Source organism: Nerophis ophidion, linkage group LG10 (genome assembly GCF_033978795.1).
Source record: "Nerophis ophidion isolate RoL-2023_Sa linkage group LG10, RoL_Noph_v1.0, whole genome shotgun sequence".
Classification (NCBI taxonomy): domain Eukaryota; kingdom Metazoa; phylum Chordata; class Actinopteri; order Syngnathiformes; family Syngnathidae; genus Nerophis; species Nerophis ophidion.
Genome location: NC_084620.1, coordinates 42120975 through 42135849, shown reverse-complemented (window position 1 = coordinate 42135849; position 14875 = coordinate 42120975). Strand labels below are relative to the sequence as shown.

The 14875-nt window shown below is 40.2% G+C and overlaps 1 protein-coding gene across 4 annotated transcripts in view; it reads right to left on the bottom strand.

Moving 5' to 3' along the window:
* Nucleotides 1-14875, bottom strand: part of sorcs2 (sortilin-related VPS10 domain containing receptor 2) — a 498151-nt gene that overhangs the window by 38592 nt on the left and 444684 nt on the right. For all 4 annotated transcript variants that reach the window (XM_061913816.1, XM_061913818.1, XM_061913819.1 and 1 more), the window contains exon 14: nt 5509-5616. In XM_061913816.1, coding sequence (XP_061769800.1) covers nt 5509-5616 — 108 coding nt within the window. The remainder of the gene's footprint in view (nt 1-5508; nt 5617-14875) is intronic.

The window sequence follows — 14875 nt, the reverse complement described above, 5'->3', positions numbered from 1 at the left end:
ACAGAACAAATACCCAGAAACCATGCAGCCTTAACGCTTCCGTGCTACAATAGGGGTTGGGGGGACGGTTTTTTTTATATTTTGTAGTTAGGGCTGCATGGGACTCTTGGTGTTTGTACTGTTTTGTTTATGTTGTGTTACGGTGCGGATGTTTTCCCAAAATGTGTTTGTCATTCTTGTTTGGTGTGGGTTCACAGTGTGGCACATATTTGTAACAGTGTTAAAGTTGTTTATACGGCCACCCTCAGTGTGACCTGTGTGGCTGTTGATCAAGTATGTCTTGCAGTCGCTTACTGCGTCTACAGAAGCCAAATACATTATGTGGCTTTTCTGGCACGTTGTCTGTACAGGTCGAAGAGAACATTGAAGGCAGTGCCTCCACGGTGTGCACTTAATATTGTTGTTTGGGAGAAATCCGGGAGAATGATTACCCCTGGAGGGGCACTGAAAATTGGGAGTCTCCTGGAAAAATTGAGGGTATACAAGTATGACGCTGTAAAGCGCCATTCATATAAAACTCACAGGCCGCACTAACATTAAATTTTCACACCAAGGTGCAGGCCGTAGAATAACGTCTCGTGTTTGAGGCCCCTGGTCTAGATCTTGTTACATTAAAAAGGTCGTATTGCAATCTTTTTTCCAACATTAATTAAAACACTTCCTTCCATGTGGTCCACAAAGCATGTAATGGTGGTTCTTTGGTCAACATTTTGCATAAATTATGTTTTGCCAACCATCTTCAAGCCGCTATCTGACTGTCTCTTCAGAATGCAGTTTTGTGGGCGCTCTAATTTTCGTGTCCTCCGACAGGCCAAAACCCCTTCGACTGCGTTTCCACCTCATAAGCCATGTTGTAGTTTTTAGCGCCGGAGTTCTAGCTATCAATCTGTCAAGCCTTTCCGTGTTTGGGTCGGATGAGGTTTACCGTGTTGAGTCAAATTCAGCCGCAGGCTCCATTCCTGGTGGCCTATAGATTAGAACTATACGCTACTTTGTATTAGAAATGGCAACAGTGAAGGATTTACGTGCATGTATGAGCCTGTCTGCCCCACAACAAGAGGATATAAAAAAAGAAGCAACTTATTGACTACAACTTTGGACTTAAACTGAATAAAACTGGCGAACTTGCACAAAACTCTTCCGGTAAACTTGTACTATATAGGGCGATATCTTCTGACTCAACAAAGGCAAAACAATCAAAACTCAATCTCCAAACGGCCTGTTTGGAGCAAATTTGGACGAATACAAGGTTGTTTTATAAATATCTCTACTAGGTTTGGTTTGATATTTTCAGGACTTATGGGGATCCCAAATACACAAAACAGGTAACAACAAGTAAAAAATAGTTGGTTTTAAGTAAAGACCCCTTTAAACATTAGAATGGATTTTGATTGGTACAGTTAGGAAACCTCTATACTATGGTTGTACGGTATACCGGTACTAGTAAAGTGTTGCGGTACTAATGAACCAAACACGGTACTATACTGTGTTTGAACAGTGCCGGTTCTCCATTTTTTTATTATTATTATTTTTTTCTAACAGGTTGGTTTTACAAGCAGAGGAGCATGTTCGGCAGTGCATAATCACGGAGTACTTACAAAACACAAAACCAGTAAAGTTGGCTCGTTGTATAAATCTTAAATAAAAACAAAATACAATGATTTGCAAATCATTTTTTGGGCGGAGCCACTTCCGCCATCCTAGTCACTGCCGTTGTGTCTTTGGGCAAGGCACTTTACCCACCTGCTCCCAGTGCCACCCACACTGGTTTAAATGTAACTTAGATATTGGGTTTCACTATGTAAAAGCGCTTTAAGTCACTATAGAAAAGCGCTATTTGAAATATAATTCACTAATTCACATTTTCAAATCTATATTCAATCAAATAAATTGCAAAGACAAGATACCTAATGTCCGAACCGGATAACTGTGATTTTTAGCACATTTTTGCTCATTTGGAATTTGATGCCTACAACATGTTTCAAAAAAGCTGGAACAAGTGGCAAAAAGGACTGAGAAAGTTGAGGAATGCTCATAAAACACTTATTTGGAACATCCCACAGGTGAACAGGCTAATTGGGAACAGGTGGGTGCCATGATTGGGTATAAAAGCAGCTTCTATAAAATGCTCAGTCATTTACAAACAAGGATTGGGCGAGGGTCACCACTTTGTGACCAAATGCGTGAGAAAAATGTCAAACAGTTAAAGAACTACATTTCTCAACAAGCTATTGCAAGGATTTTAGGAATTTCACCATCTATGGACCGTAATATCATCAAAAGGTTCAGAGAATCTGGACAAATCACTGCACGTAAGCAGCAAGGCTGCAAACCAACATTGAATGCCCGTGACCTTCGATCCCTCAGGCGGTACTGCATAAAAAAAAGAAGAAAAGACATCAGTGTGTAAAGGATATCACCACATTGGCTCAGGAACACTTCAGAAAACCACTGTCAGTAACTACAGTTGGTCGCTACATCTGTAAGTGCAAGTTAAAAATCTACTACGCAAAGCGAAAGCCATTTATCAACAACACCCAGAAATGCTGGGCCCAAGCTCATCTAAGATAGACTGATGCAAAGTTAAACAGCCCCTGTTACACAACGTGCCATCTTCACTGGTTTTGGGTTTTGTACAAGCAGAAAGTGTGTAGTCAGAAAAGGGAGAACAGACGCATTTTGGTTTAAAAACTAACGATAAAGGGAAAGCTATAACACTGAAACTCCGCTCGACAAGAGGTTTTTTAAAACATGGCTAGCTAGCTAGCTACTCTTTTCTCTCTGGCACTCACCGAGGGTGGACGCTCCCCTTTCCTCTCCCTTATCTTTCCTGCTTGCTTCTTTGTTTTGTCTTGTCTTAACTTTCTTGTTGCCTCTTTTTGCACTGCTCTCCAAATCTAAACATTGGAAATATTTAACTGGCCTCAACAAAATTGACAAAATCCTGGGTTTGGTGGAACCTGCTGTCGTGACAAAGCGGTTGTTGCTGGACACACGGCGGACTTTTGGGAGAAAAAGGAGTGCCGCGTGCCTGGCGACTCTTTTCTGTCGAGGACGTGAAGATATCCACCTATTCGGAATTATGACAACAGGACATCTGCTGATTGGAGTAAGCGTTGCTCTGGTTTGTCGACAAATTGGAAGTTGCTGGCAGTCTTCAAAATACCCCAAAGCTGCCACAAATGATTGGAGGATGCGGGAAGAACTGTGGATTACATTAGACTGTCTACCCCGCAGTTTTTGAGGACCAGTCATAGACAATTTTAGAGTGAAAAGCAAATTTTATTTTCACTCGCATACAAATCATATTAACTTGGATTGTTTCCCTGGCTTCGAGACTCTCCCGAAGATCACTGCAGGGAGACACAACAAACTCCCTTTTTTGTCTCTCATGGACACACACCTGTTGTTGTGAACTTTGGACTAGCGACGGCAAATACATCAAGGCCGCGGAACAGAGACACACTATGGGCTTATACACACACACACACACACATCCACAAAAAATGTATACACCACACATACACCCCCCCGTCCCCCAATCCAACGCCCTCGACGCAAATCCCGTAGGGGTGATGAAAGGATGGTCAGCGTCTGAGAGCTGTGACCTACCACCATGACCTTGAACTACCTTCCCTCTGTTGCTAGATATCTCGAGATGTATGTTGTAATATGTATATGTGCTTTGCTATGGAGTTTTTTTCTCACTCCGAACTGGGACCCCTTAGGAGCCCAGTCTGGATTGTATTTTTTTACTCATCCTTCCCCAGCGTTTACCTTTTTCCCATCTTTTACGGGGCGCCTTATGGCGACCCATCAGCGTTCCTGTTCGGTAACCCTGTACACTGTTTGTCTAATCTTGAACAGGTTTGTGCTGAAAGCAAAGTTTCGTTGTACTTGTTGCAATGACAATAAAGACATACCTATCTACCTACCTACTCACGTCCATTCGCAGCCGGCAGTGTTTTAGCGTCTTCTAAATCACAAATCCTCGCCTCCACGGCGACAAATAAAGTAAGTTTCTTACAAGTAGTATCATGCCTGCAGGACGAGGAATAGCTAAACATGCTTCACTACACATTGTAGGAGGATATGATAGCTCACCGGCATCACCACTAATGATGCTGTTACCTAATGTAAACAAATGCCATGGGTGGATCTACACCTGACATCCACTGTAATGATATCAAATACAAGAGCGTATTTAGTCGATACTACTATGATTACATCAATATTTTTTTATTGTCCCAAAATCTTTTTTGGGCTGTTTAAAAAATTCATATTATGTTTGCAAATACAGGAAATACGTCCCTGGACACATGAGGACTTTGAATATGACCAATGTAGGATCCTGTAACGACTTGGTATTGGATTGATACCTAAATTTGTGCGATCAACCAAAACTAATGTAGTGTATCAAACAACAAAAGAATAAGTGATTATAACATTCTAACAGAAGTGTAGCTAGAACATGTTAAAACAGAAAATAACTAGATATTAATATTAAATGAACAAGTAGATAAATAATTCATTTTCTACCACTTGTCCTTAATAATTTTGACTAAATAGAATGAGAAATGACAAAATATTTTACTGCATATGTCAGCGGCTAAATTAGGAGCCTTTGTTTGCTTACTTACTGCTAAAGGAAAAGTTTTCTCGTATGGTCACTATTTTATTTAAGGACAAATTGCTATAAAAAAACATGTTTAATGTACCGTAAGATTTTTTGCTAAAATAAAGCCAATAATGACTTTTTTTGTAGTTCTCTCTATTTAGAAATGTATCGAAAAGTATCAAAATACATTTTGGTACCGTTAGCAAAATATTGGTATCGGATCAACCCTAGTCTATACATGAGTTACAAATTGTTATTTTACGTGTAACATATCTGTGTCATTTGATGCACATATGCTCCTTATACTGTTCTATTCGGCAGACACTTTTCATTGCTCACAATTAAACCCAATTCATGGTGATATGTTTGCAAAATGCTTCTGTTTTGAACAGCTAGCTAGCAGTCTTCTGCTTTCAAGGCCACTGGCAGGGATGGAAACAGAGAGAAGAAGGATCCTAAGCAAAATATCACACAGGAGCCAAAAGGTCAAAGTGCACGCATCGGCTGAGCCCTCCTGAGCTTCCAACAGACAAAGACTTTGCTGGAAAAAAAACCCCCCAAAAAACGAGAGAATGGCGAGAAATTGGATGCCACGCTTCAGCAGGTCGAACGGGAATTGTCGGGATGAGAGAGAGTGGTCTGTCTGACCCTTAACAACCAATCAGCAGGGGCCAGAGTGGACAAACTGAAGGGGTGCACTTCATTTTACGCTCTGGATAATAATTAGTCGTCAGTCTGATCCATTATGCATGGTAGAGAATAGCGACACTTCTCAAAGACCATGAAGACTCCATGGGTCTAATTCAATATGCATCTTTTAGTGTGGATGTGTGCAAGTGTACCCGATAAAGTCATATAGTGACGTTTCCTGCTAGTATTTTGGGACTCACGTCATCACCAGGGTCTCGTCTCCCGGCTCGCTCAGCAGTCCATCGACAAAGACCGAAGTGCTGGTGAAGTTGTGGACCGTCCACGTATGTCCCTCGTTGATGCTGAACCTGCACATGACACACATTGGATATGAAAACCTTCTCAGCTGCAGAAGCTCATTTGTGACAATTAAATAGTAGAAAGGGGCAAATAAAACAGACAAATTAATTATCGCATTTTCCAGACTATAAGGCACACTTAAAAACCTTTCTTTTCCCGACAGTGCGCCTCCTTATAACTAATGTACGGATTCATTCTGGTTTTCCTTACCGACCTCAGAGACATTTTTTTTGGTACAAGTTGTAATGATAAGTGTGACCAGTAGATGACAGTCAATGTGTGGCAAAATAACCTATTGATGTCCTCCAAATGCAAACTGTTGGAAAGTCAATAAAGAAGCTGTTACTCTTAAGTGGAAAATCAGCCATCAGATTTTACGTACTGCCATCATTTGCATGCAACTAATTTGAAGGATGTGTTGAGCAAATATATCCATGCATCCATTGTCTACCGCTTATTCCCTTTGGGGTCGCGGGGATGCGCTGGTGCCTATCTCAGCTACAATAGGGCGGAAGGCGGACAAGTCGCCACTTCATCGCAGGGCCAATACAGATAGACAGACAACATTCACACATTGCAAAAAAATCTTTATTTACTGTAATTTCCCGACTGTAAGGTGCGCTTAAAATCTTTTTTTTTTCACTTAAAACTAGACAGTGTGCCGAATGTATGGAATTATTCTAGTTTTGCTTACCGACCATGAAGCTATTTTATTTAGTACATGATGAAATGATAAAAGTGACCAGTAAATGACAATCACACATAAGAGATACGTGTAGACTGCAATGTGACTTAAGTAAACAAAACCAACATTTTATATGTTCCATTGCAAATGTTTCAGTATGACTTTGGTAAGCTATGAAGTCGCACCGCTCGATGTGCTTCAACATACAAGTATTATTATGGTGCGTGTACAAAGTAAGACATATTTGGTGTTTTGTTTCACAATATTATGCAAAAGCAACTTTTCTTAACTTCTGGTACCTGCTGATCCGTATTTGGGATCTGCATAAATCCTGAAAAATTTGTGCCGACGCCATAGTCGATAAGCATCTACATGTCCTCTATTTTCTTGTTATGGGACATTCATCCTCGGTTGTTGCCATTTCCAATATAAAGTAGTGCAGGGGTCACCAACGCGGTGCCCGCGGGCACCAGGTAGCCACTAAGGACCAGATGATTAGCCTGCTGGCCTGTTCTAAAAATAGCTCAAATAGCAGCACTTACCAGTGAGCCGCCTCTATTTTTTAAATTGTATTTATTTACTAGCAAGCTGGTCTATCTTTGCTCGACATTTTTAATTCTAAGAGAGACAAAACTCAAATAGAATTGAAAATCCAAGAAAATATTTTAAAGACTTGGTCTTCACTTGTTGGAATAAATTCATAATTTTTTTTACTTTGCTTCTTATAACTTTTAGAAATACAATTTTAGAGAAAAAATACAACCTTAAAAAGGATTTTAGGATTTTTAAACACATTTACCTTTTTACCTTTTAAATTCCTTCCTCTTCTTTCCTGACAATTTAAATCAATGTTCAAGTAAATTTATTTTTTCTATTGTACAGAATAATAAATACATTTGAATTTAATTCTTCATTTTAGCTTTTGTTTTTTCGACGGAGAATATTTGTGAAATATTTCCTCAAACTTATTATGATTAAAATTCCCAAAAATTATTCTGGCACATCTAGAAAATCTGTAGAATCAAATTTAAATCTTATTCCAAAGTCTTTTGAATTTCTTTAAAAATTTTTGTTCTGGAAAATCTAGAAGAATAATGATTTGTCTTTGTTAGAAATATAGCTTGGTCCGATTTGTTATATATTATAAGAAATTCCAGATAGGATTTTAACCTATTTAAAACATGTCATCAAAATTCTAAAATTAATCTTAATCAGGAAAAATTACTAATGATGTTCCGTAAATTCCTTTTTAAATTTTTTTCAAAAAGATTCGAATTAGCTAGTTTTCTCTTCATTTTTTTCGGTTGAATTTTGAATTGTAAAGAGTCGAAATTGAAGATAAACTATGTTTCAAAATTAAATTTTCATTTTTTTCATGTTTTCTCCTCTTTAAACCGTTCAATTAAGTATTTTTTTTCATCATTTATTCCCTACAAAAAACCTTCCGTATAAGGAAAAAAAAATGTACGACGGAATGACAGACAGAAATATGCATATATATAGGTTTATTTATCAAAGGCAAACTGAGAAAATTGGCTATTTCTGGCAATTTATTTAAGTGTGTATCAAACTGGTAGCCCTTCGCATTAATCAGTACCCAAGCAGTAGCTCTTGGTTTCAAAAAGGTTGTTGACTCCTGAAGTAGTGTATATTGTCCAACTCTTAATTACCGATTCCGATATCAACCAATACCAATATATACAGTCGTGGAATTAACACATGTATATGCCTAATTTTGTTGTGATGCCCAGCTGAATGCATTAAACAATGTAACAAGGTTTTCCAAAATAAATCAACTCAAGTTATGGAAAGAAATGCCAACATGGCACTGCCACATTTATTATTGAAGTCACAAAGTGCATTATTATTTTTTAACATACCTCAAAACAGCAGCTTGGAATTTGGGACATGCTCTCCCTGAGAGAGCATAAGGAGGTTGAGGTGGGGGGGGGGGGGGGGGGGGGTAGGCGGTAGCAGCGGTGTATATTGTTGTGTCCCTAAAGAGTAAGTGCTGCAAGGGGTTCTGGGTAGGGTATTTGTTCTGTCGTGTTTATGTTGTGTTACAGTGCGGATGTTCTCCCGAAATTTGTTTGTCATTCTTGTTTGGTGTGGGTTCATAGTGTGGCGCATATTTGTAACAGTGTGAAAGTTGTTTACCTGTATGCCTTGCATGCAGTTGTGTGTGTGAAAAGCCGTAGATATTATGTGACTTGGCCGGCACGCAGACGCAGTGGCTTTAAGCTTTATTGGTGCTCTTACTTCTCCCTACGTTTGTGTACACAGCAGCGTTTTAAAAAGTCATACATTTTACTTTTTTTAAACCGATACCGATAATTTTGGAACCTATACCGATAATTTCCAATATTACATTTTAAAGCATTTATCGGCCGATAGAGATGCGCGGATAGGCAATTATTTAATCCGCAACAGCATCACAAAAGTCGTCATCCACCCGCCATCCCCCCGAAGCAACATTTTATCAAAACCACACCCGCCCGCCACCCGCCCAACATTTTATCATCCACCCGCCATCCACCCGAACCCAAATTTTATCAAAACCACAACCGCCCGCCACCCGCCCGTTGTTATACCGTATATCTAATATAGACGATGCAAGGCATTAGTGAGGTTAGATAGCTTTTGCCTGTTGAAGAAAGAAGACCTATCCAATGCAGCAGAGACATTCAAAGCGTGCCACGCATTAACATCTCTTGGCCACGCATTAGTGGCTAAGAGTTATTAATGCGGTATAATATTGATTATCATTATTATAATATTATTGTCATTTCCATTAAGAAAGTGTTGACTATTGTTGCCAATGCCCTCAGATCAGGAGTGCGTTCCTCACACTTTGTGTGCGCAGTTGCAGCAAGCAGAATTATGCTTTTAAGAAGTTAAAAAAAATGTTTTAGAAAGACTAGGCCTATATTTTCGTTAGGTAAAAAAAATGTTCTGAATTTATTTCAATGAATATTAACTTTTTAACTTTATAATGCTCAAATAAAGACGAGGGTGGGGTGCACAGTGAAACAGTGAACAATTTCGCAACAAAGATGAACCTTTATTGATTGATCTGCAGCCATGACAAAATATCAGACAATCTCCATTGTCAACGACAGGCAGGAAAATTAAGATAAACACATACGTAGCCTATGTAGGCATAGGCTCATAGGTTTTTAAGTTGAAATAAAAAAAATAAATAAAAAATGTACCTCATAAGCCTTAGGCTGTCAATCACGCGCACAAACTTAAATTATACAATAACATATGTATGTCATCCCTATTTAACAAAAATAAATACTAATAATAAATTACCTACAACTTATTGGCCAAGGCAAATAGCTGAAGGGGGGAAATCAAACCTATCAGACTGCACTTTATTATCAAACTTGAATTATAATGAAAATAGACGATCGCGACAAACAAAGCAGGCTAAATAGACTTAGTACATTGTAACCAATCAGAGATGCGCTTCACTTGAAAGCGAGGCCAAATAATTAACACACAGTTGTATATCTCGAACAGAAAAAAAACAATAAACAACGCAATTGCCTTAATTCCTTTGCATTGTAGTGCGCCCAAACAACACGTAACCATCAAAATTATTCAGCTGACCGAACTCAATATAGGTTGGACATGGGCTTATTTGGTATAGCCTAGGTAACGTAGACTAATTCGTTTAACATATCCCACCGTATGTCTACTTACTTTTTTTTTTCTTTTAGCACTATGCAGGAATAAAATGGCATCTACAGTGCCAGGAATCAGGCGAGAGTGCCTGGTTTCTAAAATGTGCCCTGCTGCGCTGAAGGAGCGCTCACTTGCGACACTTGTTGCTGGGACGCATAGGATTCTCTTGGCAAGGTGTCGTAGTCGTGGGAATGATTGTCCTTGTTTCCCCCAAAAGGAAAGTAGATTTTCTCTGCTGATCCGTCGAGATGGAAGTTTGTAGAGGAATAATTCTCTACTTCATCAACAGGCACAGGTGCATCCTCCTCCCTTTCTGTGAAGTCAATCCTTTTCTTTTTCGGTGATGCGCCATCAGGACCGATAAAGGACCGATAAAATCTATTATAGCCTAATATTTTACACCTATTAAACAGTCAATCAACATAACATAAACTTAATAGCCCAGGCAGGCAGGCAATGTATCAACTCACCTTGCTCTGTTGCTGATTGGGGCTCTGTGACAGGTGGCTCGGTGGCAGGGTTTTCTTCTCCATCACGACTGACACAGACGCTTTCCTCTGGAAAAAGTTCCCGAACTTGCTTAATCACCTCTTGTCTGTCGTCTTATGCCAGCATTTTCAGCGACTTAAATTTCGGGTGGAGAAAAGTGGCGATTTTGTGAGTAGCAGTCGGATCCATCTTCTCATCAAGCAGAGCAGACGGGCGAGAGCGGAGAGTTTTCATGTAAGATGGGTCTCCAAACTGGGCTCACAGTGTTTTTTCAGCTTGAAAAACCAAAGTAGAACCATCTGAACGGTTGGGTGATGTTCTCCTTAAAGCTCGCTGATTGCTGACTTGAAAAGGGTGAGAAACTTGATCAAGTGTGCGAGTTGATCGTGGTGAATGCCATCGAGGCGATGTTCTTGGTCTTTGCTCCGTAGCAGCTATTTGATGTCTTGGTATTGTTTCTGGATTGATTCCAACATCATGACTTTACTGTTCTATTGCACATCACATTCTTGATTCACGGTGTGCTCTAGGCCGGCAACGGCACCGGTTCTTTTCAGAAATGCAACAAGCTCTTTGCAGTAATCTATCTTGTTCAGGCCATCTTCAATGCCCTCAGAGTCACCCTTTCTACTGAAGGTGTGTCTCAGCACCGTGTTCAGGATGTGTGCGGAGCACGGAATCCAGTGGTAGGAGCAGAGTGCGGCTTTTATGTTAGGGCCCTGGTCACTGACAAAAACTACCTTAGATGGCTGTATTCCGTAGGACGTCAGTACATTGGTTATCTACTCATGAAGGTTTTCGCTGTTTTTTTTCAGTGTTGGGTCAAACTCCACTGTTGCCAAAATACGGACTTTGTATGCTCTCTTTTTAAATTCGTCTCTCCACATATCAGTGGTTACAGAAATACCGCCGTTGTTGCTGATGGCTTTTTGGATGTCCTCCGAAAGTGTCTGCTTAGCAGTGGAAGCCTGCAGCTTTGCCCGATCACACACAGTTTGCCGATGGGGCTGGATGGTACCAGCATCCACGGCACCACACTTAGCGCTTATGTCAGTCAGCGTCTGGGCCACTTGTTGAAACCCTTTACCCGAGACTATATCAAACGGGCGCATTTCATTAGTGCACAGGTCCACACATGCATCTGTAAGCCTTGTTTTAACATCCTGTGGCACTCTTCTGGGATCACGGCGGATGAAACTGCTCATGCTCAGGGTGTTTGTGGAGGTTTGGGGTTTTGCACAAATGTGATGCACCATGTTAGATGACCCGGTTTTGTGACTGTTGTAGACATAAACAGCATCGCAGCTCTTGCAAACCACGTAGCCGGCATTGCTATCATCCTGATTTACAACCTCATAAAAACGAGTCCACGCTAAACTTTTCTGGTCTTTTTTTTCCCTGGTCTTTAGTATTCCCTTTTTTAGTTTGTCGGGTACCAGGTTTGCTGCCGGCGTTGCCAATTTTTTCTTTTTTTTTCTTCTTCTGTTGTGTTGTGCTGCAGTGCCTAATGAATAATTGACTGTTTCAAAGAGTGCCGCTCATTTTTTGTATGTGGTTAACAACATTTAACTTTGTATATATATTTCCGAATTGGTTCAACCGCCACCCGCCCGAATCTATGTAAAATTAAAAAATTTCGTCATGTCACCCGCCCGGACTGCGCGGTTTGCGGACACAACCGTGCAGTTCGGGCGGGTGACATAACGAAAAAAATCTCTATCTCTATCGGGCGATAATATTAGACTGCTGATATAATCGGCCATCCCTAGTTCTTATATCTGTCAGTAAACTTGCCATGAAAGCATTAAAAATATACCAGTAGTGAGTTTACATTAGTCACCGAAGGAACTTTACACTAACACAGTGGCCTTGTGGTTAGAGTGTCCGCCCTGAGATTGGTAGGTTGTGAGTTTGAACCCCGGCTGAGTCATACCAAAGACAATAAAATGGTACTCATTACTTCCCTGCTTGGCACTCAGCATCAAGGGTTATAATTGGGGGTTAAATCATCAAAAATTATTCCCGGGCACGGCTACCGCTGCTGCCCACTGCTCCCCTCACCTCCAAGGGGGTGATCAGGGGTTATGAGTCAAATTCTGAGAATAATTTCGCCACACCTAGTGTGTGTGTGACAATCATTGGTACTTTAACTTTAACCCCTATACCACAGTGCTGCCGTTAAATAACATAGATACTCTAATTTATCTAAGGTGAAGCGATTGATTGGATATAGATATTAAGAGTATATTTATTTCCATAATGATAATGGAAAGGAAGACATAATGCCTAATCATCATAGCAACATTAGCACAACCCAGCAGCAGGAGAACCAATGTACAGCGTTAAGGAACAGCAGCACGGTGTAACATAAATACTGTCACACCGGCAGCAAAGTAGCAATATTTAAAATGCGCACGCAGAGGTCGATAAAGCTGCTGGATGCTGACCCTTGCAGCGACTGCCACTTTGGGGCGAAAACCAAACCAAAATCAGTTCAATATGAGCAATGTTTTTAAATAAAGACCCCTTTTGTTGACCATTCACTCATTTATTGAACCCTTTTTCCAGACCATAGGGCGCAACGGATTTTAAGGTGAACTGCCTGTGAGCGGGTCTATTTTCATACAAAGAGAGCACTGGATTATAAAGTGCATTAAAGGGGTTATATTATGATTTTTTTCTAAATGGAAAACACTTCCTTGTGGTTTACATAACATGTAATGGTGGTTCTTTGGTCAAAATGTTGCATTGAATTTATTTTACACACCATCTTCAAGTCGCTTCAGGATGCGGCGTTTTGTGGGCGGTCGTATTTACGTGGCTCACCTTCGACAGTGTCTTCTCCCCATCATCTTACCGATAAGTAAGTAAGTACATTTTATTCGTAAAGCGCTTTTTACTGATACAATCACAAAGCTCTGTACAAAACATAGGTGAAGTAAAACAACAATTCAATTAAAACAACAGGGGCAACATCCTTAAAAGGGATACATGTGGATTAAGAATTGTAGTTAAAAGGTGCACTAACTAAAAGCTTTACTAAAAAGAAAAGTTTTCAAACGTTTCATACAAATGTAGACACAGTCAAGCTCACAGAGGGACTGGTGCAAGTTCTTCCAGAGTCTGCGAGCTATAGCTTGAAATGCCATATCTCCATGGGGTTTAAAATTAGATTTTGGGATCTTTAAAAGGACCCTGGGCTGAAGACGGGAGGCTGCGCTCTGAAGTGCAGGTGCATAACAAGTCAGTTTTAATGACATTCAGACTTTACATAAATTAACAACGGAGCAGCATCTCCTCATCCATAGCTCTATAGTGCGCCAACAGCGCCGGAAACGTGTCCCGTGTAAAACTGTCCGACCAGAACTCTCTAATAACTAAAGTTCCGTGGGTGAATAATGTATACCCACTACACCGGTAGTCTTTAGCGCTTCCATAGCGAGTCTACTGACAGATATAAGAACATTGCGATATACTATATATTAGAAATGGCAACAGCTAAGGATGAATGTCCAATAACAAGAAGATTGAGAAAAAGAAGAAGGCGTGCACACATTTTCAGGACCTTTGCATATCTCAAACACACATCAGCAGGTACCAGAGGTAATAGAAGTTGTTTTTGCAAAATATTGCAATTCTGATTAAATTGTCGAATGCCTTCTCCAAGTCAACAAAGCTCAATGCCAGATAATATGTCTGCTAATAGAAGTTATTTTCCGGTCCTCATACACACACCATAGTAATACTCGTATGTCTCACTATGGTAGTCGTAATGCACCGACAATCCTTCAAGAGGTGCGGCTTCATAGCTTTTCAAAGCCGTAATTACACATTTTGACAAATTTTACAGCGCTGCGTGTAATGTTCTATATTCTCAATGGAACATTTCAAGTTTTGATGTTGTTTACTGGCGTCATATTGGTAGTCACACGTATCTCTTATGTGTGACTACCATCCACAGGTCACACTTATCATTGCATATTTTGAGATCCGCTTTTCGGATCTCTACACATTATTGTTTACTGCTCCATTGTGTATCACTCCCCGTCATTTGACCGTTTATTTCCTGTTCAGTTTGTCACCATGGTTTTTCATTAGTTCCACCTGCTACTCTCGGGTCCCGCACACCTGTTACTGGTCATCACCTTCCCTATATAAGCCTGTTGTTCATTCTGGAAACCAAGTTTGCTTTCACGCAACTGTTGATGACTTGTTTTCCAGCCTATTACTCGCTAGCTCTCACGCTAAGCTCTATTTTTATTCCTAGCTTTCATGCAAGTCGTTTTGTTTTTTCTCTTTGTGCCTTCGTGCCAAGTGTTTGTGTTCGGTTAGCTTTCCCTAGCTTTCTATGCTAGCGCTTTTATTTGCCTTTTCTAATTGCACCAGTGTTTTTGTTCTAGCCT